Source organism: Gallinula chloropus, assembly GCF_964237585.1.
Source record: "Gallinula chloropus genome assembly, chromosome: 7".
NCBI lineage: Eukaryota > Metazoa > Chordata > Aves > Gruiformes > Rallidae > Gallinula > Gallinula chloropus.
In genome coordinates this window covers 21,246,974-21,268,452 of record NC_140092.1, presented here as the reverse complement: position 1 = coordinate 21,268,452, position 21,479 = coordinate 21,246,974, and the positions used below count along the sequence as shown (strand labels likewise).

At 54.6% G+C, this 21,479-nt stretch overlaps 2 protein-coding genes across 3 annotated transcripts in view; one reads left to right on the top strand and one right to left on the bottom strand.

Annotated features, from left to right (window-relative positions):
• SEC31A (SEC31 homolog A, COPII coat complex component) overlaps window positions 1–10,439 on the bottom strand; it is a gene marked incomplete at its 5' end in the record, with an annotated part of 41,896 nt that extends 31,457 nt beyond the window's left edge. The window contains 8 exons of one of the 2 annotated variants that reach the window (XM_084266689.1): window positions 1,032–1,131; window positions 1,963–2,105; window positions 2,899–3,039; window positions 4,313–4,408; window positions 6,184–6,382; window positions 8,930–9,053; window positions 9,595–9,677; window positions 10,256–10,439. In XM_084266689.1, the coding sequence (XP_084122815.1) occupies window positions 1,032–1,131; window positions 1,963–2,105; window positions 2,899–3,039; window positions 4,313–4,408; window positions 6,184–6,382; window positions 8,930–9,053; window positions 9,595–9,673 (882 nt within the window). Of the gene's footprint in view, window positions 1–1,031; window positions 1,132–1,962; window positions 2,106–2,898; window positions 3,040–4,312; window positions 4,409–6,183; window positions 6,383–8,929; window positions 9,054–9,594; window positions 9,678–10,255 lie in introns of those variants that run through there. The other variant, XM_084266688.1, reaches the window with a different exon arrangement.
• Window positions 10,440–11,536: 1,097 nt separating this feature from the next.
• THAP9 (THAP domain containing 9) lies at window positions 11,537–16,843 on the top strand (the record flags this gene model as incomplete). The annotated part of the gene is made up of 6 exons (XM_084267025.1): window positions 11,537–11,616; window positions 11,709–11,904; window positions 12,021–12,318; window positions 13,282–13,432; window positions 14,028–15,902; window positions 16,825–16,843. 6 exons carry the CDS (start codon window positions 11,537–11,539, stop codon window positions 16,841–16,843), a joined length of 2,619 nt encoding a protein of 872 aa, XP_084123151.1.
• Between the last annotated feature and the right edge of the window lie 4,636 nt (window positions 16,844–21,479).

The following is a 21,479-nucleotide window of genomic DNA, read 5'->3' as shown; positions in this document are numbered from 1 at the left end:
CACTGCTTAATTTCATTCTCCTCCCATTAAATCTTCCATTTAATCCACACAGGAGAAAACACACAGGCAGGGCTTGTCTGTGTTGTCCCACTGCGAGCTGGGAGCTGCTGATACCCACGCTAGCTCGCTCAGAGCTAACCTGGGTACCTCTACATGCTACATGGAGACATGTCCAGGCTCCAAGGGAAGTGTGTTTTCACAGGGGAGCCTGAGAAGTTAAAGCCTGCAAGCTGAGCAGTCTCTCCTGCCCTGGAACAGACAAGCCCAGCACTGCAGCAGATGTTTAACCATGAAGGAGGAGACACCCAAACAGTGAAATACTAACTGCCTGTCTCCCAGGAGACTCTTTATTTTCAATAACAACACGTAGTGTGACTCACCCACACACAAAGCCTTCCCAGCAGCTCAGAATTCATCTGCCAGAGCAGAGCTAACAAGCCTTGGGGCCAATATCTGAACTTCAGAAACCACTTCTCATCTGACCTCCAGGATTACTGGAGGTGAGGAGCCCTCCAGCATGCCCAAAGCCCATCTCATGGTCCAGGGCCAAAGATTCAAGCTGTCTAGGAAAATAGAAAGATCTGCATCCCTCTGAAAGGTGTCCCAGGGCCTGAAGGGCACAGTGGGAACATGCTGAAGCAGCTCTCACTGCCTCTATTGTAGTAACCTACAAAACCCTTCTGGTCTGGATCAAAGTTCTTCCTTACAGAAGGAAAAAGGCAACTGTAGCAGTGACCCAGCCTTGTCAGGCCCAAACCTGGAGGAGTTTGAAGGGAACAGGAGTAGGAATGGAATACTTAGATTAAGTTGGGCCTCTTCTATCCCTCATCATAAGCAGGGTTCTTACTGCTGCTCTCCTACCAGGAACAAACATGGTAAGACTAGGAAGGAGTCCTGCACACTGGAACACAAACAAAACTACACAGGATAGGGAGAAGCATCATTCTCAGGAAGACAAGCACACCAGCACCTTGCTTGGCTTACACCACTGACCAGAGTTGTTGGGGGGTTGTTTTTTGGAAGTACAATACCTCTCCTGTGTTTGGGTTGGAGCAGAGGATTTTAGCATCCTTCCCACAGCTGAGCAGCAGCTCTGGATCTGCCATACTCCAAGCAATGGCCAATACGCCCCTGGGTGAAAAGTCACAACCAAACCAAGTTTAATATAAATGCAAAATGGTGATTTAAAAAGCACATTTCAAGCTGGCTGCCTACACTAGCCGAGTGTTCCACCCCAACAGCTTGTTTGCCTGTGGTACCATCAGCGTACAGCATGTAAACCTGTAGGAAAGGGTGGAGACTGAGGTCTGTTGGCTTCTTTTTAGTTAGTAGGAGATTCAAGTCAGCAGAACTGCTGGCAACAGGTTTGGTGGAACCCACAACACAGACTTGCTGCTGTTCTCTCTCCTTAAACCCAGTGCTGGCTTGGGGCAACTGCGAAGGTTTCATTCTGGGGCTAGTTCTCTTCAAACCAGCACGTCCCCAAGAGGCAAGGGGCTGGCTACTCAGCAAGCCACCACCTCACAACTCAGCCTGCTGCTGGAAGGGCCACCTCCAACCCAGAGAGCCTTCAGGGGAATCAGTTTGTTAAAGGGTAGCTAATGGCAGGACAAGGGGGATGGAGTGAAGCTGGAGGAGGGAAGGGTTAGAGGAGATCTCAGGGGGAAGTTCTTTGCAGAGAGAGTGGTGAGGGGCTGGAAGGGGCTGCCCAGAGAGGGGGTGGGTGCCCCGTCCCTGGGGGTGTCCAAGGCCAGGTTGGCTGGGGCCCTGGGCAACCTTGTGTAGCTCCAGGCCTGGAGGTTGGTGTCCCTGCCTGTGGCAGGGGGTTGGAGCTCTGTGATCCCTGGGATCCCTCCCAACCCAACCAGTCTGGGTTTCTGTGATTCAGAGAGGACTGAGCAAGAACCAGGGTGTACAGGCTGGTACATGGTCACCAACAGCACAAGTACCAGGGAGCCGTACCTCGTGTGGCTTTCTAGAACACGAAGAGGTGAAGAGGCAAATCTGAGGTCCCACATCTGAATCACAGGCAGCCTGTCATCCTCTGAGGCCAAAACCATCTGGGTAGCAACATCAGGGTGCCATGCCAGGCCCGAGCAGTGCATCTGCAGGACAACATCGTGCCACAGCATAAAGTAAGCAGCACTAAAGGACAGAAGATGATTAACCTGAGTACACCCACAGGCAGGGTAGAACACTGTCACTGGGGAATTTGCAGCTGTGTTTGTGGACTTTATTTCTGACTGCATCCAGGTTGGGATGTTCTCCTTGTTTCCATGAGCAAGGAGACTTTCAGGTGGCTTCCAAAAGTCTTCTCAAAGGGACAACTTTGTGCTGTCCTGTCCACAATGCTTTGTTTTAATGTAGGGAAACTATAAAGCCCTCCAAAAAAACCTTTTTCTCCATTATTTTTATTCATATTTTCCTAAAAGCCATCATTAGGGAGGTGTTACTGCCATGTGAACAGGTATCATCACCAGGCCACAAGCACATGATGAAGTCAGCCTACTCCAACTGCTGCCCTCCAGGCAAAGGCAGAAACCACTGCGACTGTTTGCCCATGGGGTGACCACACAGCTACTTCAGGAGCACCCATCTGCACCTTTCTTTCCAAAATTCCTTCTGTGGTAGCCCCAATCAGATGAGGAACAGCATTCTTGGAACTAGCTTATCACCCCAGTAGGAAATCAAGCATCTCACTTCAATCTCACATCTGCTATTTCCACTTGAGATGCTGACAATCCCTCTGCACACACAGAGCATTTAGGGGAAATGCTTTAGACATTACCCAGGTGGCACAAAACAGAGGCCAGTGTCCTCAGTGATGTAGGAAGGGGTGCTGTGGCCTGTCCCCACGTGCCAAGAGGTGCCCCTGCACCCATGGGAGAGTGAACTCACCCTGTTGTTGTGGTCGCTGACTTTGATGATGGGCTCGTTCTTCCTGAGGTCCCAGACGGTGGCTCTGCCGCTGGGGCTGGCAGAGGCCAGGATGTGCTGGACTTGCCTGTTCCAGGCAATGCAGCTGATGTCCTCCAGAGGCTGTCACACACACACACACACAGAGAACAAACAGCCTGTCACAGCCTTTCCAAATCAAAGACTCACAACCTATTGTCAGGAGTTGCTGAATGACACAGCTTTGAGGAGATGAGACTCATCCCAGGTACCACATGTGTTTTGCTTTCCTACACACACAGGGTACAACACCCAAACCCCCCAGAGTTTAGAAGCTGACAGATTTCCTCTGCTATCTGCATTCTCTCCTTTGCTGTATGAAACATTCACAGAATCCCAGACTGGTCTGGGTTGGGAGGGACCCCAAGGAGCACAGAGCTCCAACCCCCTGCCACAGGCAGGGACACCAACCTCCAGGCCTGGAGCTACACAAGGTTGCCCAGGGCCCCAGCCAAACTGGCCTTCAACACCCCCAGACACAGGGCACCCACCCCCTCTCTGGGCAGCCCCTTCCAGCCCCTCACCACTCTCTCTGCAAACAACTTCCCCCTAAGATCTCCTCTAACCCTTCCCTCCTCCAGCTTCACTCCATCCCCCTTGTCCTGCCAGTCTCTGCCCTTGAACAAGCTGATTCCCCTCCTGCTTGCATTCATCCCTTAAAAGACTAAGCACAAGTGTCCTCAAGAACAGACAATGTTCTACTAATGAAAGTAGATCTGGGTACACAAACTGGATTATTAGGGTTTGGCTTACAAAAAACACATCATTTGCTTGGAAGAATTCAATGGGGCACTTCTACACTTAAAGGCAGAGCTGGGAAACCACACTCCAGGGACCAGGAAAAGCAGCAGCAGTGTTCAGGGAGCCTTGTGTGGACCCAGGCAAAGCATCGGAGATAGACACAGAGCGTGGCAAAGCTCTTGGACCCAACTGGCTTCCTTCCCAAAGCGTTCACCAAAAGCTGTGCTGCCACACAGGGAGCTGACCTCAGGGACACAGGCTCCTGCCACATGCTTTGAGTCACAGGCACGTCACAAGGGGGAAAAAAAAAAGCTCAAACTCCACAGTAACAGGCATGTTGTAGAAATTAAGTACCAGTGGAAGGGCTGGTTTTGCTGGCTTCAGGAAAGCCACTGGAATACAATGTAGAGAACATAGTTTGCTTGGATACAGAGAGATCTGGCACCTCCCACTGCCAGGAAGGCAGCTCATGGCTAGCTACAGTTAACCAGTGCCCAAGTTAGGGCTTCAGAAGGCTTCCTGTCCCCTCCAAGAGCTTTTTCTTCAATGATAGGCTTTTTTTCTTTTCCCCCCTACTCATCTGCTCAGCAGTTTTTACCACACACAGATCTGGTACCTGTGTCTTCACACCCGGTGTCATCGGCGTGGCAAAGTTGTTCAAGTCCCAGATGTAGATTTCGGATTCATTAGCACCAGAGGCCACCAGGTTGGTCTGTAAGACACATTATCAGATGTTATACGTATTTTCAGCATCAGGTTTCACAGCCTTAGCTCCCAGGAGGCACCAGAACACAGAATTTAGAGGTTGGAAGGGATCTCTGGAGATCATCTAGTCCAACCCCCCTGCCAGAGCAGGATCACCCAGACTAAATCCCACAGGGACACATTCAGGCAGGGTTTGAATGTCTCCAGAGAAGGACATCCATGGCCCACAAGTTTCTCCTGCCAGCTCAGGATATGGCCTTTGGCTCTCACAGCAGCGTAGGGAAGAACAGAGCCAAGACTGAGTTCTTTGCAAAAAGAGAGTGGCATGGCTGGAAGGAGTGTGGTGTTTGTCTCCTGCAGCATCAGCACCCTGCCCACAGTGAGTGTGATCATCTGGAGCAATCCTGTGTCCCAGCATGCAAAAGTCCAGGCAGGGTGACACAAGACAAGGGCACCCAGTGCCCTTTGATCTCATCCTGTGGCTGGTGACAAGTGTGTCCCGACTTCATAACGAGGAGAAAGGGAAAGGAAGCGATTCAGAGAGGACACAATGAACACAGGGCACTGCTGACAGCCAGCATGTGGGGACAGAAGTGCCATTTAACCAACAAATCCAACCAAGATCTCACACAGCTGGTAGGGACAAGGAAAAACCAACCCACTGTGTGGAGAAGGAAGTAAGCACGCAGTGAGGGAGAAAAAGCTGGCTGCTTTTGAAAGCTGTTCTGCCAAAGAGGCCATCTCACCCTGCTTCCTGTCCTGCCTCTGCTTCCCAAGCTGCAATACTTAGAGGTTTTGAACACAGACCCTACTCAATCATCAAAGGAGACAGGTAAATCTGGTGTCACAGGAAACAGGAGGGTGATGAGGACAATATTGGCCAGGTGCTTTGGAGCTAGAGAGGGAGACTGGCTAAAGACACCACAGAAGACACCTTCAACTTACTTTACAAGTAAGTGGAGCTAAAGACACCCACTAAATTGAGCATGTGAATTGATAAGGGGAAGGAATTAACCTTCAACTCCCTCGTTCCCCATCCTGAAATGCCATGAAGGGGACAATTTTTACTACTAAATACAATCACAGAATGACCAGGGCTGGAAGGGACCTCAAAAGCTCATCCAGTCCCACCCCCTGTCAGAGCATGATCACCCAGACTAAATCCCACACGGACACAGCCAGGAGGGTTTGAATGTCTCCAGAGAAGGAGACTCCCCAGCCTCTCTGGGCAGCCTGGCTCAGGGCTCCCTCACCCTCACAGGGAAAAAGTTCCTCCTTATGTTCCCATGGAACCTCCTCTGCTCCAGCTGCACCCGCTGCCCCTGGTCCTGTCGCTGCCACCCCTGAGCAGAGCCTGGCTCCAGCCTCCTGACTCTCACCCTTCACATACTGATAGACAGTGATGGGGTCACCCCTCAGGCTCCTCTTCTCCAGGCTAAAGAGGCCCAGCTCCCTCAGCATCTCCTCACAAGGAAGGGGTTCCACTCCCTCCATCACCTTCGTGTCCCTGCACTGGGCTCTTTCAAGGCGTTCTGTGTCCTTCTGGAGCTGAGGGGCCCAGAACTGGGCACAACATTCCAGGTGGGGTCTCACCAGGGCAGGGCAGAGGGGAAAAAAAGACCAGTCTTGACCTCCTAACTACCCCTTTCTCATACACCCCAGGATGCCATCAGCCTTCTTGGCTGTGAGGGCATCTAATTTAGTTCTTCCTTTCAGAGAAGGGGCAGAAACATTTAAGGTTACAAATTAAGACAGGTAGAAGAAGAACAGCAGAAAACCAACCTGGAACATGTTGACATCGAGTGCTCTTACTGGTCCTGTGTGCTTGTCCTTCTGGGCAATGATCACATCAGTGTCCCCAGCTATGATTTTGGCTGGGTCATACAGAATGACATTCCCGTTCTCACCACCAGCGATCAGGACTCCAGAGACTCTCTCACCTGAGGTCATGCTGTGCGGCCCCCAGATCAGCTTGTGATACCTGGAAGACACAAAGGTTCCCAGGGGCTACAACCACACAGACTGATGCACCCTGTTTTGCTGACTCCTCACTTGCTGCTAACAGGCAGAGCAAAGGCATCAGAAGAGAAAACAAACACCCCACTGCCTGCACCTCTCATCACCAGTGAGTCCCTGTACTTCCAACCCTTTCCATCATAGAATCCCAGACTGGTCTGGGTTGGGAGGGACCCCAAGGAGCACAGAGCTCCAACCCCCTGCCACAGGCAGGGCCACCCACCTCCAGGCCTGGAGCTACACAAGGCTGCCCAGCCTTTCCTCGCAGGGGAGATGCTCCAGACCCTTCATCACCTTCGCAGCCTCCGCTGGACTCTCTCCAGGAGACCCCTGGCTGTTTTGTCCCAGGGAGCCCAGCACTGGACACAACACTCCAGGTGGGGCCTGACCAGGGCAGAGCAGAGGGGGAGGATCCCCTCCTTTGGCCTGCTGGCCACGCTCCAAGAACGATGCTGCAGATGGAAACCAGTCTGTGCCATCAAGACTCTTTCCCTGGGTTCACTTTTTGTGCTCCTGCACCAAACTACGAGAGGTTACAAGGAGTGAAGGGGCTGACAGGGCTGTCCAGGTGTATTACACCACCAGCAAGATGCAACAGGACGTAAGAGAACCCCAAATGAAGATAGAAAACAGCGAGGAACAGAACCCAGAGTGGACTGTGCCATTACTTCCCTCTTGCTCTTTGCTCTTTCCAAGATTAAGCACAGCTCTGTATGGGCAGAGCAAAACCTCCTCACAGGACAATAAACAAGGCTCATGGCTGGATTTATCTCCTGTGGGTTTAATCACCTGGCCATTTCCATTTGCTGCAGAAGAAAATAAAGCCTGACGTGTACATGGCTTGCTGGGGCACTGTTATCTTGAACTGGGGGGAAAAACCAATAAATAAATAAAACTCAACCTCCTCTGGAATAGATTTTCTGGGACAAAGTCATATTCTTGTGCTGGTCCCTGAGGGAAGCACTTCTGAAGGAGCACAGCAGCCTGGCTGGAAGGAGAGCTTTCTGCAACATCACTCAGCACATGTCAGTAGGACAGGCTGACACCAGCTTTGCTCACGCTGCAGGGAATTAGAGACCATGGCTGTCTCTCCCAAGCCCCACGTACTGAAACGTGGACAACCACAAGCTGCCTGCCAGCACACAGGCTCTGCTCCACCCCAACACAACTGTCCTGGCACAAACGGCCCAAGAGCTCCACACAAGTGCTTCTCCTGCTGCAACTGTTACCTACCCCCTAAGCAGGGGCACAGCCTCACTGCACACAACCCCACACCCAACCCAACCCTGCTCCTGTTGTTTGTCGGTCACATGTAACCTCCAGGGACCCAGCACTGGGCCAGAACGTTTTAGGAAAGAGTTGTAGGTCCTTAGATCTTGAAGTGACAGCTTTGGAAGATGTGGTCCAATTAACTTCTGCTCAAGGCAGAGGTGAGGGACCCAGCAGCTGTGTCTTGGAGGTGGCAAAGAGCTGTAAGTGCCTGTAACCTCCAGTCACATTGTTTTGGGCCACCAGGAGACAGAGTGGTTATGCTGACACTGTAGCTGGTATGGAAGAGTCATGGATACAACCCAACGGGAACAAATCATAGAATCCCAGACTGGTCTGGGTTGGAAGGGACCCCAAGGAGCACAGAGCTCCAACCCCCTGCCACAGGCAGGGACACCAACCTCCAGGCCTGGAGCTACACAAGGCTGCCCAGGACCCCAGCCAACCTGGCCTGGAACACCCCCAGGGACGGGGCACCCACCCCCTCTCTGGGCAGCCCCTTCCAGCCCATCACCATTCTAAAAGCTTCCACCTCCTTCTCTATCCACAGAATCACAAGGTTGGAAGAGGCCTTTGAAGATCATTGAGCCCAACCATTCCCATCCTATGCTAAACCACAGGAAGCACCCTGTGCTTCCACCCATGCTGTTCCACCTCACTCCCAAGGAGCTGCAGCCACCAGAAGCGCTGCTGAGAAGGGGACTGGACGCTCTGACGTGGGCTATTTCTTTGGACAAGCACACAGTGAGGAACCAAGAGCTACGTGGAGCTGCAGAGTTGGGAACTGGGCTTCCCAGCTGCAGGGTGAGGTATGATACTCCACACACAACACAACCCAGCTCAGTTATGTTACAGGAGGCCCCCTAAAATACCTGAGCACAAACAGGATGAGGCAATGTGAACACTTTTGTGATGGCATTTTCAAAGCCTCACATTTCCCTCTGTTCTTTGTTGCACCCCAGAAGCTCCCCAAGACAATCTGTCTGCATGCACATTCAAACCTCACAGCCAGCATGAGACTTTTTAAGTTAATGAGAGAGTATGAGCTGCTCACAGCTCCCTGTAGTCCTGCACTGCCCTCACAATGCCACCTCACTGTCCTACAACATCAAGGCACACACATGCCTCTCTCCTTTGACACTGAACTTCTGCTCCCCTCCCTGCTGCAGGCAGACATCATGAAGGAGCCTCTCAGCTTATCACCGTCCCATAGTCACTACTCTGCCCTTACAACTTCACTTACCTGTGAGAGGAGGAGAAGGTGGCACAGGATTTCATGTCCAGGGAAGGGTCTGCTAAGCCCAGCTCAAATATTTCCAGAGAAGCACTTGTACTGAAGGTTGCATCCAGCTGCTGTGCTGATGTACCTGCAAGAGCAGCATGGGGAGGAAGGTGAAAACATCACACTGCCGTTGTGAAAAGGGCCTTGAGATGGGATTTCTGTGGTTTCCATGGAACCTACGTAACTCTCCTCCCCATGGTTCTCCCTTTGGGGGTTTCTTAACTAATATGAACAGGAAAAGGCTTGGGCAAGCACCTCCCTCCCCCAACAGCACACAGAGAACAACTGAAGTTACAGACGAGCAGCAAGGGACAGCGACTAGCGTTCAGGGCTGCTGTCACCTTACCCTGGCAGACAGAGGAGGATGGTTGCTGTCACCTGCAGGAAGCAAAGCATGCTTTCATGCACAGCATAACTGGAGAACTCCACAAAAGGCACCATCCTGCACACCCTGCTCCAGCTTTCAGGACAGGAAAGAATCACAGAATCATAGGGGTTGGAAGGGATCTCATGAGACCATCAGGTCCAACCCCCAAAGAACTTGTACAACTCCCAGTTAAGACCACTTCACAGCAGCCACCACAGGCAGCCAGCAGCCTGTCAGCACATCCTTCCCCAAAGCTCACCTGTGGCCAGGTAAATGGGGTGCTGCTGGGCAGGGCTCCATGCCTGCATGGCAGTACGGTCGATCTCCTTCAGCTTCATTTTGCTGAAAGACAAAACCAGGAAAGGCAATGGTTAAAGAAAGGGGTTCAGCAGCCGCCTCAGGACTCAGCAGAAGAGGTCAGGGCCATCCTTCTCCTAAAGACACCCCACAGAGAGAGCGGTACCCAGGGCATCCTCTCCAGCGCACAGCCAGAGGGATGGGGAGGGATGATCCTCTGCTAGCAGGGTACCACCGACCTGCGGAGGAGCCCATAACGCGGACAAAGCTCCAAGCACCCCCGAAACCCCTCCTCCAGCAGCACCCGGCACACCCGGGTACCCCACGGCAGCGCCCGGCCGCAACCCCCGGGACAAGCACGGGAACCCCCTCACCGGACCCCGCTGCCAACCCCCCTCCGGGGCCGGCCAGCTCACGGGGCCAATAAACCCGCCTAAAGCCCCCACGGTCTCCTGTCTGGGGTCTTATTTCACCCCTCCGGGGCTCCCCCCGCCGCGGGGACACCGGTCCCCAGGGCCGGCCGCCTCCCCCACCGGCACCCGCGCCACGTTACCGGCGGGAGCTGGATGGAAAACACTGGGAAGTGAGCGTCTCTCCCCCTCCCTGCCGGCCCCGCAGCTCACCCGGCCCCGGCCCGCTCCAACGTGGCAGCCGCGGCCCCGCCTCTCGCCCGCCGCCGGCTTCCGGGCGCGCCCCGCGGCTTCCGGGCGGCGGAGACGGGGGCGCCACCTCTCACTGCGCGGGAGGAGGGGACAGCTGCGGGCGGCGGGGGGCGTGGAGCCACCGGCTCCTCCGGGGGCTCCTCCGGGGGCTCCTCCGGGGGCTCCTCCGGGGGCTCCTCCGGGGGCTCCTCCGGGGGCTCCTCCGGGGGCTCCTCCGGGGGCTCCTCCGGGGGCTCCTCCGGGGGCTCCTCCGGGGGCTCCTCCGGGGGCTCCTCCGGGGGCTCCTCCGGGGGCTCCTCCGGGGGCTCCTCCGGGGGCTCCTCCGGGGGCTCCTCCGGGGGCTCCTCCGGGGGCTCCTCCGGGGGCTCCTCCGGGGGCTCCTCCGGGGGCTCCTCCGGGGGCTCCTCCGGGGGCGGAGCGGCGCCGAGCCCTGGGGAAAGGGAGAGAGGCGTTAGGGGCGGCGGCCCCGCCGGGGGTGCGGAGGAACAGGGGGAAGGCGCCCGCCACTGGGGAAGGGAAGGGGGGGGGTCTCCGGCGCCTCTGTCCTCCTCAGCCGTGCGACTGTAATCACGGCGCTGTCAGGATGTGAACAGCAGTGAGGCTCATCATCGGACAGGGGTCGGGCCCGCCAGCGGTGAGGGCGGCAGGGCAGCCCCGGGGCGCCTCCAGGCGCGGCCTCCAACCCACCTCTCAGGGCAGCCGGAGCGAAGCACAGCTCCGCCGCCGCAGCAGCTCAGCGGGCAGACGCCGCGCCCGGCGCCATCCCAGCGCCGCCGCAGCTCCGGCCCCCGTCAGGCTGAGCGCCCACGGGCGGCAGCGGCGACCCCGCCATCGGGCCAGGCTCTGCCTGCCGCCGCCCCTCAGGCCCGCGGTGCGGCGTGACAGAGAAGCGCCTCCCCACCGCAGCGCTATATATAGGAACTGAGAGCGCTGCTCCCATTGGCTGCGAGGATCGGCGTTTACCATTGGCTGCCGCTTTCTCCACCGCGGCTGCTGGTTGGTTGGGCTCACTCCCCCTTCCCGCCGGCTACGACATCGAAACGAGACGGAGCCGCCGAGCTGTCACGAGACGATGGGAGCCGGCCGCCGCGCCCCAATGAGCGACCAGCTTCCAACGGGACCGCGGCTGCTGAGCCAATAGGAAGAGGGAAGCCGGAAAGGCGGGAGACGCCAGCCAATAGGCGGGCGCGTTGCGCGCTGGAGGCGTGGCGTGGCGGCGGTGGCAGCGGCGGCAGGGCAGCCATGACGCGGAGCTGCTCGGCGCTGGGCTGCACCGCCCGCGACAACGAGCGGAACCGGGAGCGCGGCATCTCCTTCCACCAGTGAGTGCGGCGCGGCCCCGCTGGGGCGGCTCAGCCCCCCCCTGCCGCCCCCGCGCCGCTTCCCTCCGTCTCCCTCCCTCTCTCCGCCGCAGGTTCCCGGTGGACACCGCGCAGCGCCGCCAGTGGATCCGCGCAGTGAACCGCGTAGACCCGCGGAGCCGCCAGGCCTGGCGGCCCGGCCCCGGCGCCATCCTCTGCTCGCGGCACTTCGCCGAGGCCGACTTCGAGCGCTACGGGCTGCGGCGGAAGCTGAGGCGGGGGGCCGTGCCCTCCCGCTTTCCCCGCCCGGTGCGTGCGGGTAACGGCCGCGTTCCCCTCCCACCCTCCCTCGCCTCTCACCCCGCGCCCCTCCCGGCCGCATCAGCGCGCCCTGACCTGACCTCCCCTCTCCCTTCCCCGCTTAGGAGCCGCCGGTCTCTGGCCGCGGGGGCCCCGTCGGAGCGCGGAAGCCGCCTCTCCGCGGCCCCCTCGCGGGGGTCGCGGCCAGGGACCACAACTACAGCTTGGAGGGGCGGCTGGAGGCGGGCGAGGAGCCGGAGCCGCCGCCGCAGACGCCGCGGGGGCAGGAGGGCCCTGAGGTGGGGATCTGCCCCCCCACCCCCGCGCACCGGCCCGGGGCCGCGGGGAACGTCCTGCGGGAGCTGGCGGAGAAGCGGCGGCTTCCCGAGGAGACCGCGAGCCTGCTGCAGGCCCAGTTCTCAGGTACTGCTGGGGGAGCCGGCTGGGCTGAGAGCGTGGGGACCCTCATGAACCCCGGTTTCCCGTGTTTGATTGAGTCTTGGTGTCAGTCATCCCCATCCCTTGTGTCCAAGCACAAAGGCTGTAGGATTCATAGGGCCAGAGTGCAGCAGGCAATCCCACAAGGAATTAAAATCTCAGCCTGGCTTCACAGCAGAGCTGCTCCAGCCCTTGGATGATGTTTGTGGCCTCCTCTGGCCCTGCTCCAAGAGGTCCCTGTCCTCCTTGTGCTGAGGGCTCCAGAGCTGGACCCAGCACTGCAGGTGAGGTCTCCCCAGAGCAGAGGGGCAGAATCCCCTCTCTCCATCTTCTGCCCACACTCTTGGGGATGCAGCCCAGGATGGGGTTGGGCTTCTGGGCTGCAGATGCTCCTTGGTGGCTCATGTCCAGCTTCTCACCCACAAGTCCCCCCAAGTCCTTTTCCTCGAGGCTGCTTTCCAGCCCATCATCTGACCTGTATGGATAACAGGGATTGTCCCAACCCAGGGGCAGGACCCTGCACTTGGGCTTTGTTGAACCTCATGATGTTCCCCTGGGCCCACTTTCTCCAGCCTGTCCAGTTCCCTCTGGATGGCATCCTGTCCCTCCAGGACATTAACCTCACACCCAGCTTGGTGCCATCAGCAGACTTGCTGAGGGTACACTCAACCCCACTGTTGGTATCATTCACAAAGATACTAACAGCACCATTCCCAGCATGGACCCTTGAGGAGCTCCACTTGTCACCATACTACTGAACACAGTAATTAGGAAAACCTCAGATCTCCTGCTGAGCTGCACACCTCGCCCCAGGCTTGAGGACAAGTGGTTCCAGAGGCTGCCCACTGCCTTGTACCCCACAGCATGTTTATATTACAAATCCTTCTGTTGAGTTTTAGGCTATTTATTTGCTTCACTAAAGCTGACTTCTTGGGTTTTTTAATGCAGATTTGCCCTGGGACGTGGAGAGATGGAGCCAGATGGCAGGATACTCACCAGAAATGAAGCAATTTGCTTGTGTTCTCCACCTCTACGATATTGAGGCCTATGATTATCTACAGAAGATTTTTCCCCTTCCTCCACCTTACAACCTGACAAAGCAAGTTTGTATTAATTCTGAAAGCCTTTCTAGGTACTCATACAGAAATAGGTGATGCATTTGTCCTGAAAACATCTGGCAGTAGTAGTTTTTCCTTGCTTTATTTCAGTTACAGAAGCAGAGTGGGAAGCAAAGGTCAAGAAATATCGATACCCTTCATCTCAGAGCTGGTCCCTGCCAGCCTGCGGGGGGTTTCACAGAGCTTCTGCCAGAGAAGCTGCTGGAAGGGCAGGTGGTGGACAGTGGAGGAGAGCAGCATCCCACGGGGACTGCTGAGGCTTTCACATCTTCCAATTTGGGTTAAGATGTACAGTGTGGAGAAAGCTAAACAGTTCTGTGTGTGATTCCTCCCCCTGCCTGAGGAGAGGCAGGAAGCTGTTTCCTTCCACAGTTGGTACTTTGGTTTTCCCATCACTAGGGTGTGAGTAAAGAAACTCAGAATATAAATTAAGCCAGGCAGAGCTGCTTGCTTTATACCACCTGAGCCTGCTCTGGACATGGCTGACCACATCCTAAGTGGTAAAGGGTGCTGCCTGTTGCTTCAGTTTTCCCAGAATCTCATCTCCTGATCACATCCTCCCTTTTCTTCCCCCAGGTGGCTGTCTAATAACGAGGGTGCTGCCGGCTTCAGCAATGACATTTTTCTCCACCTTCAGGAAAAGGTGGAGAGAGGAGAAAAGGCCTATTTCTGCTGTGCCCTGATGGTACAAGAGGTGTCCCTGTGCAAGCAGCAGGAGTGGGACCCGCAGACGCAGCGCCTGACAGGCTTCATTGACGTGGGGGCAGGTGTCTTGGATGCCGATGAAGCTCCGCTGGCCTCAGAAGCGATCGTCCTCATGGCAGTTGGCATCTCCAGTCTGTGGACAGCTCCACTTGGCTACTTCTTGGTGAACAGTGTGACTGGCTGCTTGCTCGCTCAGCTGCTTCGTCAGACCATCAATAAACTGAACAACATCGGCATCAGAGTGCTGGCTGTGACATCAGGCACCACTGCCCGCGGCGCCGAGACTGCCAAAGCTCTGGGGATTAGGATAGATCCTGAAAGGATTCAGTGCACTTTCCAACATCCTCCTGGCTCTGCTCACAGCATCGCCTTCTTCTTTGACGTTTGTCAGGCGCTCCAGCTGATAAGGAATGCTCTGCAGTGCTTCCAGAGGATCCAGGGTCGCAGGGACACTGTGCAGTGGCAGCACGTGGTGGAACTGGCGGTGTTGCCGGAGCGGAGGGTATCGGAACCACGCAGTCCCAAGCCAGGCAGACCTGGGAGCGAGGAGAGTTACCACCTGAAGGTCAACCTCGCGGCCCTGTTGTTCAGTGAGGGTGTTGCTGCCGCGCTGGAACACCTCCAGAAGCTGGGCCTGGCTGCGTTCCAGAACTGCAGTGGGACTGTCAGGTTTGTGCGTTTGATGAGCCATCTGAGCGACGCGTTTCACAGCAGAGGTCCCTATAGAAGGGGACTGGAGGGGCCTCTGCTAGCTAGAAATTACACCAAATTAAGCCACCTCTTTAATGAGGCCAAGAACTTGTTCATCACCTTAACAGATGCTGCGGGGAGCTGCGTTATTAAGAGCAAACGCAGACTGGGATTCCTGAGTTTGCTGCTCAGCACTGAAAGCCTCAAGTGGCTGTACACCAGATACGTGTGTTCAGAAGGTGCTCCTTCCCACCACCTCCTGACTCGTGCCTTCAGCCTTGACCCACTGGAGCTGTTTCTCAAGACCCTCCAGCAGGTGTGGGGCGGTGGTGGGACCCCCACCTGCGCTGCGTTCCAGGCTGCTTATCACAAACTGCTGGCTGGCTGCAGCCTGGAGCCGTGCCCACCACACCACAGTCCCCTCAGCAGCACGGGCTCCTTCGATGTATCCCTCTCCCGTAGGAGAGATCTGACCCTTGGCAGCATTCATGCTCAATATAACCCAGCTTGGGGGAGGAGAGTGAGGAGGGAGCACCCCTGCTATGCTGGCCTTCTCTTGCAGGGCTCTGTGCTGAGCAACGCACTGACAGACCTGTCACAGTACAGGCAGAGTGTCACCCGTGCAGCAGGCTTCATCGTGGAGCAGCTAGCCTCTGGCCTGCAGTGTGAGGCTTGCCTTGCTTCCCTCTTTGAGGCAGATGAGAGGAGGCCAAGCTGTGGGTCGTTGCTCTGTTTGAAGAAGTTCCGTGGGGTGAGTCTGCCCTCGGCAAGCGTGTGCCACATAACCAGCGTTACCGAACGGGTCCTAAACCTGCACAGCAAAGGAGGAGATGGCATTGGAACCACCAAGCCACAGCACTTCTCTCTAGAACTGAGAGTCTTCCAGGAGCTTCTGGGAGACAGCTCCCTCTTCCCCAGCCTCACAGAGCATTTCTTTGATGGGGAGTTGTGCCTTGACAATCACTACACGATCTTAGTAAAGGAAATAACACAGCATTACCTAAACCTCCGGACAAAGCACAACAGACACCTGAACTCCATGTACTGCTGTGGGAGGTATAAATCAAAGGGACCAGGAGGAACGTGCTTGTTTCCATCAGCACTGGGGAGCTGCCAGCCAAGCCAAAGCCACCTGGGGTCATGAGTATCACTGCTTTTCCAAGGATGGCTTTTCTCTACCAAGGGACAGGTCTGAGCTGGGTCTGGGAACACACGTGAGGAAGTAACATGGTGTTTTCCCATGAAACAGCAAAACCAGTGTTGAGGAGCTGCGACGCATTAGACCACTGCAAACCAGAGTGTGGCTGGGCAAAGCAAGGAAGCTTACCTGCTTGTGTGCCACCAACCACCCTGTGAAGGCACCACTGATGTCACACAGCTCAGGTGGCAGGTTGGATGAGCAGTTCAAGATGCCTGGGAAGGCGATAGGAGACAGCACAGTGCATCCCTTGGAGGTGCTGGGTGGCTTATTGGTGGAAGTGGATGTGGTTGGGGATGGGGGGAGTTGAGTGCTGACAATCTGATTTCACCAAAGCATGGCTGCTTCAAGAAAAGCTGAAAGCAAAAAACTTGCAGAGCTTTACTTAAAAAGGAAAATAAAGGCATGGAAAGACAAACTGCACTGAGGTTGTACACAAGCTCTAAGCTCCTCTCTTCCTTGTCTCAAACAGAGGTAGTAGAGATGCCCTGCAGACCACAGTACCAAACTGCACCCCTAAAGCCCCGTGTTTCAGGCAGGGGCTGTTGTCAGGGGAGCTGCACACAGCACTGAGCCCATGACCAGGCTGCTGCACCCAGCAGCACCCAGGGGCACAGACACCCTCTGGGCAGCAGCCCCAGGCACCAGCACATGTGCATGCTGCAGCAAGGCAGGGATTCCAGGTCTCATCCCATCACTCCTCACAAAGCTGGCATGTGTCCTGCAGCCCAGGGCACAAGGCAGTCACCCTCTCAGCTCCAGCCATCGTTTGAATCCTAGATTTGATGCCACCAAGTAGGATGAGGATTCTCCAGTCAGTCTGTCTGCCAGGTAAGGAAGCTGCCTCACTAGGCACTGCTTTGCCTGGGACAGCACCATTGCTCTAGCTGCTTCAAAACAGCTTCCTTTGCCATGCAGACACAGCAGTTACATCCATAGATACGGAAGGCAACTTTTTCCCACTCGGCCCCCTCCCTGGGCAGCCTGTGCCACAGCCCCACAGCTCTGCCAGGGAAGAACTTTTCCCTCCCAGCTGAGCTGACCCTGCCCTGGGGCAGCTTGAGCCGATCCCCCCTCGTCCCATCTCCTGTCCCCTGGCTGAAGAGACCATCGTCCACCTCTCTGCACCCTCCTGTAGACTGGTTGTACTCCTGTAGTAACATTTGCATCACCTAAACCTTGAGCCCAGTTATGAGCCAAGCTGCAGGAACAGGCACTTCCTCGCTGCGTGGTTTTTGGAGGGACATGAGGTCCTGCCACTTCCTGTTTACATGGGAGGGACTTGTCTTGCTCAGTTCGTACTGAGCCTCCTCCCGCAGCAGGAGCTCTTGCACAAAGTCACACACAAGCTTGGGGTGAAGTTGTGAACATAGCAGGTGTGCCCATCACAGGGCTTCCCCATCTTCCTTCCATCAATCTCCAAATCTTTTCATGGTTGTTGTGAGGTTGCTGCCAGTTGGTACACTGAAGCGGAGAGCACTGTGCACACAGGCTGCCAGGCCTTGTGTGGCCCCAGGGCTTTTGAGATGCTGAGGAAGATTTAGGGGGCTGGGGAAGTATGATGTTCAATCAAAGGCACGAAAAAAAGTCACAGAACCCCGGAACCCCCTGAGCTGGGAGGGCCCCCTCAGGCCCATCAGTCCCACTCCTGGCTCCACCCAGCGCAGGGCACTGAGCAGTATCTGTGATAGGCAAGGCTGTATTCTGATGCGTACTGGCAGTTGGTACAGGGCTCCTAAAACAACTGTCAGACATTTCTGCAAGATTGGAGAGCTTTGGTAATTGCCTGCCATACTTTAGGCCCTGTGCTGAGAGGGGGGTCGGGCGCTGGCACAGGCTCCCCAGGGAAGGGGTCCCAGCCCCGAGCTGGGCTGAGGGCAAGAAGCGTCTGGCCGCTGCGCTCAGTGCCCTGCGCTGCCTGGGCTGGGCTGTGTGGAGCCAGGAGTGGGACTGAGGGGCCTGAGGGGGCCCTCCCAGCTCAGGGGGTTCTGGGGTTCTGTGCTACCTTTACCAAGCTGCTAAAAAAAGCTGAATGCAGAAACTGGATACACACAAATAAAAGCCAGTTTTACTGTGCAGAGGAAGCCCCCAAGTTCTCCTCACTGACTCGCACTCCATGAGGCAACTGAATAGTTCAGCTTTGCACGAGCTGTGCCCAGACTTCCTCCCCACAAGGGACATAAAAAGACCCAAACACCACACGAAAACAATGCACCACATCCTGCTAACAAGAAGTCTGAGGCTCTCAACAAAGCTTCGCCTCCAAGGCTTGCCAGGGCTCCTTGGTGAGCTCTGCACAGCAGCCTTGCTGTCTTCAAGGGTGCTGCCGAACAGCCTTGTGGCTTCATCAGAGCCGAACTCTTATCCAGTCAGTGCACATGAAAAATCCAGCCTACTCCTCCTCATTAAAGAGTTTAAAAGAACTTGAGGAATCACTGTGTGGGCTTCCTGGGTTGTATCAAAAATAATGTGGCCAGCAGGTCTGGGGAGGGGATTGTGCCCCTGGGCTGGGCACTGGGGAGGCTGCACCTCGAGTGCGGGGTCCAGTTCTGGGCCTCTCACTCCAAGAAGGACCTGGAGGTGCTGGAGCGTGTCCAGAGAAGGGCAACCAGGCTGGGGAAGGGGCTGGAGGGCAAATCCTCTGAGGAGCAGCTGAGGGAGCTGGGGCTGTTCAGCCTGGAGAAGAGGAGGCTGAGGGGAGATCTTCTCCCCACCTCCACTGCCCTGCCAGGAGGGTGCAGAGAGGTGGGCGATGCTCTCTTCAGCACAGGACAGGGATGGGTGGACTCCATGTGCTTAAAGGACCTCTCCAACCTCCTGGTCCTGTGATTCTGTGGCTCAGCTGCCTGGCACTGGCTTGTGTGACACCTTTTGGTCCTTTATGAACTGTGTGACAACGTGCCACAAATTGACAGTCCACCAGTACCCACAGGATGGAAGCTCCTGCTGAAAATCCAAGGTAGAAGTTCCCCTGGCGTTAAGAGATTGGATACTTGAATAAAGTCATCAGTGCTGAAAGAAAGGAGTGCAGAATGAAAATAAATCCTATTTACAGAATAGTATAAATGTTTATTTTTCTGTGATTTATCTGACTGGTGGATTTGTACAATATAGAAAAGTGTATTCTTTGAATAGGTCTAGTAAATATAAATTCAATTTTTCTACTTTCAGATGTAAACAGGACTAGAAAATGAGTCCCCTGGCCCCTTCCCAATTAATTTTTATGGAACTGGATGAACTTGACTGTAAATCTCACCCAGCGGTTTTGATGCAAATGGCTAAGGAAGTACAAAACCCAATTCACACAGTCTACACCAGGGAGGGGAGGGAAGGAAGGAATCCAAGCTTAATATTTGAGAAAGCCTGTTGAAAAACAACCAGAAGAAGAAGAAATAAGAGCATTTGATTGCACCTTGAAAAGTCTTTACAAGTAAAGTATTCTCAAGCGATGCCATCGTACATAATTACAGCTGCAATCTAAATTCCACAAGTGTTTTTTGCACAGGTATATAAATACACATCACAAAAGGTGCAGTTCAGTCAGACACTGAGTATATACAAAATTAACACAGGCTGGAGTCTAAACCAAAGGAAGGCATAGCTCAATCTGTTTGAAAAATAACCTAAGTTGGTATGACTTTATTCACTTACACTAATTTACATTTATACAAATCTTACTGGACAGACTATATTAGGTCACAAGAAGGAAACTGGAGTATTTGCACTATCTACAAGTAAAGTTACTGCACTGATTATTTTTATTTTATTTCTTTTTTTTAGTAAATCCAAGTCTTAATTAGGAAGAAACCAGCATTTACTTACAGGAAAAGTGGGTTCCCTTTTCAGAGATCTGCACAAATATACTCACTAGTTATGCTCAGGGAGAGGTTTCAAGCAGACTGAGCCCTTCAGTGATTTAGCAGGTCAAACCTCCTCTGCAGCAGCCACTCAGCTGGCCCACCACTGCTTCTGGTTGCCCCTTTGCACCCCTGTGGCATTTCAGGGAGGCACCAGAGGAGGGTTAAGGAGAAAAGTGCACAGGACTGCAGGGTGGAAAGAGGAGCTGAAGCATCCTCCCATCCTATCGCCACCACACACGTAGGCACTTAGCTCTGCTGCTGGTTCAGCTCACCCCAAAGCCTTTCCCCAGCCTGGCCCTGCTGGAAATCCTAGAGGAAGAGCTCTGCTGCATTGCTTTGTATTTACAGGTTTACACAAGGAATACAAAAATCCCTTTGTTTGGAAAAAAAAAAAACAACCCCCATAGCTAGTTGAGGCTGCAGTGAGAGACATAATTAAAATGCCTGTGATTAATCATGGTTATTGATGTTCATGGTAGGTAATTAGCATACCCAGTTTGTTTTGCACGTGTTTCACTATCAAAAATATGATCTGAGATTGCCTGTAAGGAATGCTGACCCCCCCCCAGAGCTATAACCGATCCCCCCGGACCCCACCTTTGTGTAAAAGGATCCGTGCGCCTCTTTGGGGAGCCATCCTGATCCTGTGCTAGCATCCTGTCCCATCACTGCTCTCACAGTCCCTCTAACACTAAAAAAAGAGCCCCCAAAGGTTACACCAAGCAAGCTGCCATCGTACAGAGAAGCAGCATCCTGCAGACCCACCACCAGGCTGAGCAAGATCCCTACCTGGGTTTGCAAGTCAATTTGGATGCAGATTGTCTTTAGTCTTAAGACAACTGTGGTTTCACCGCCTCCCGTGACCTCACAGCTTGTCAGACTGAAAACCACTTTTCCAGGGTTACAGCTTGATCCTAGAAAACACAAGGGATGCAAACCCTACCCTCCAGCGAGGGATTAAGCTGCCACAGACCTCTGGAAACTGAAGCTTCACCCAAGGGATGGCATCTACCTGCTACACACTTAGGTAACACCAGATGTACTGCCGGGAAAACAACCCTTCTGAGGCCACCCTTCTGAGGACAGGCCACTGTCTAAGCCTTCAAGCTCCAGCTTCAGAAACATCTGAGCTCAGCCACATTCCTATCAAAACATTCCCATTGATTCCATTTGCCTCTCAACTCCTCAGGCCCCACTCCACTGACGTTCTCCACCACTTGCCCAACGCTAACTCCACAAACCACCCCTTTGTATTATTGCCTGTGTATTTCAGTGCCCTGAGCACTAAAGGAACACTGTGTCAGGTCCTAAGCACAAGTACTACCTTCCACTGAGATGCTCACTTGCACATGCTTCCTTGCAGGACTATCTTGGATACATGGCCACCTCCTCATGACAGGTCTGTCACCATGAGCGTAACCTGGCTGTTGGTATCACCTGTGTATTCCTGCATGCACAAAGTGATGCAACTTCACACACTGTAAATAATATATATTATAATAATTTATATATGCCCTTCAGGCGGTTATTCTGGGGGGAAAGGGGAGAACAAATCTAATTTGTAAGAAACCCAAG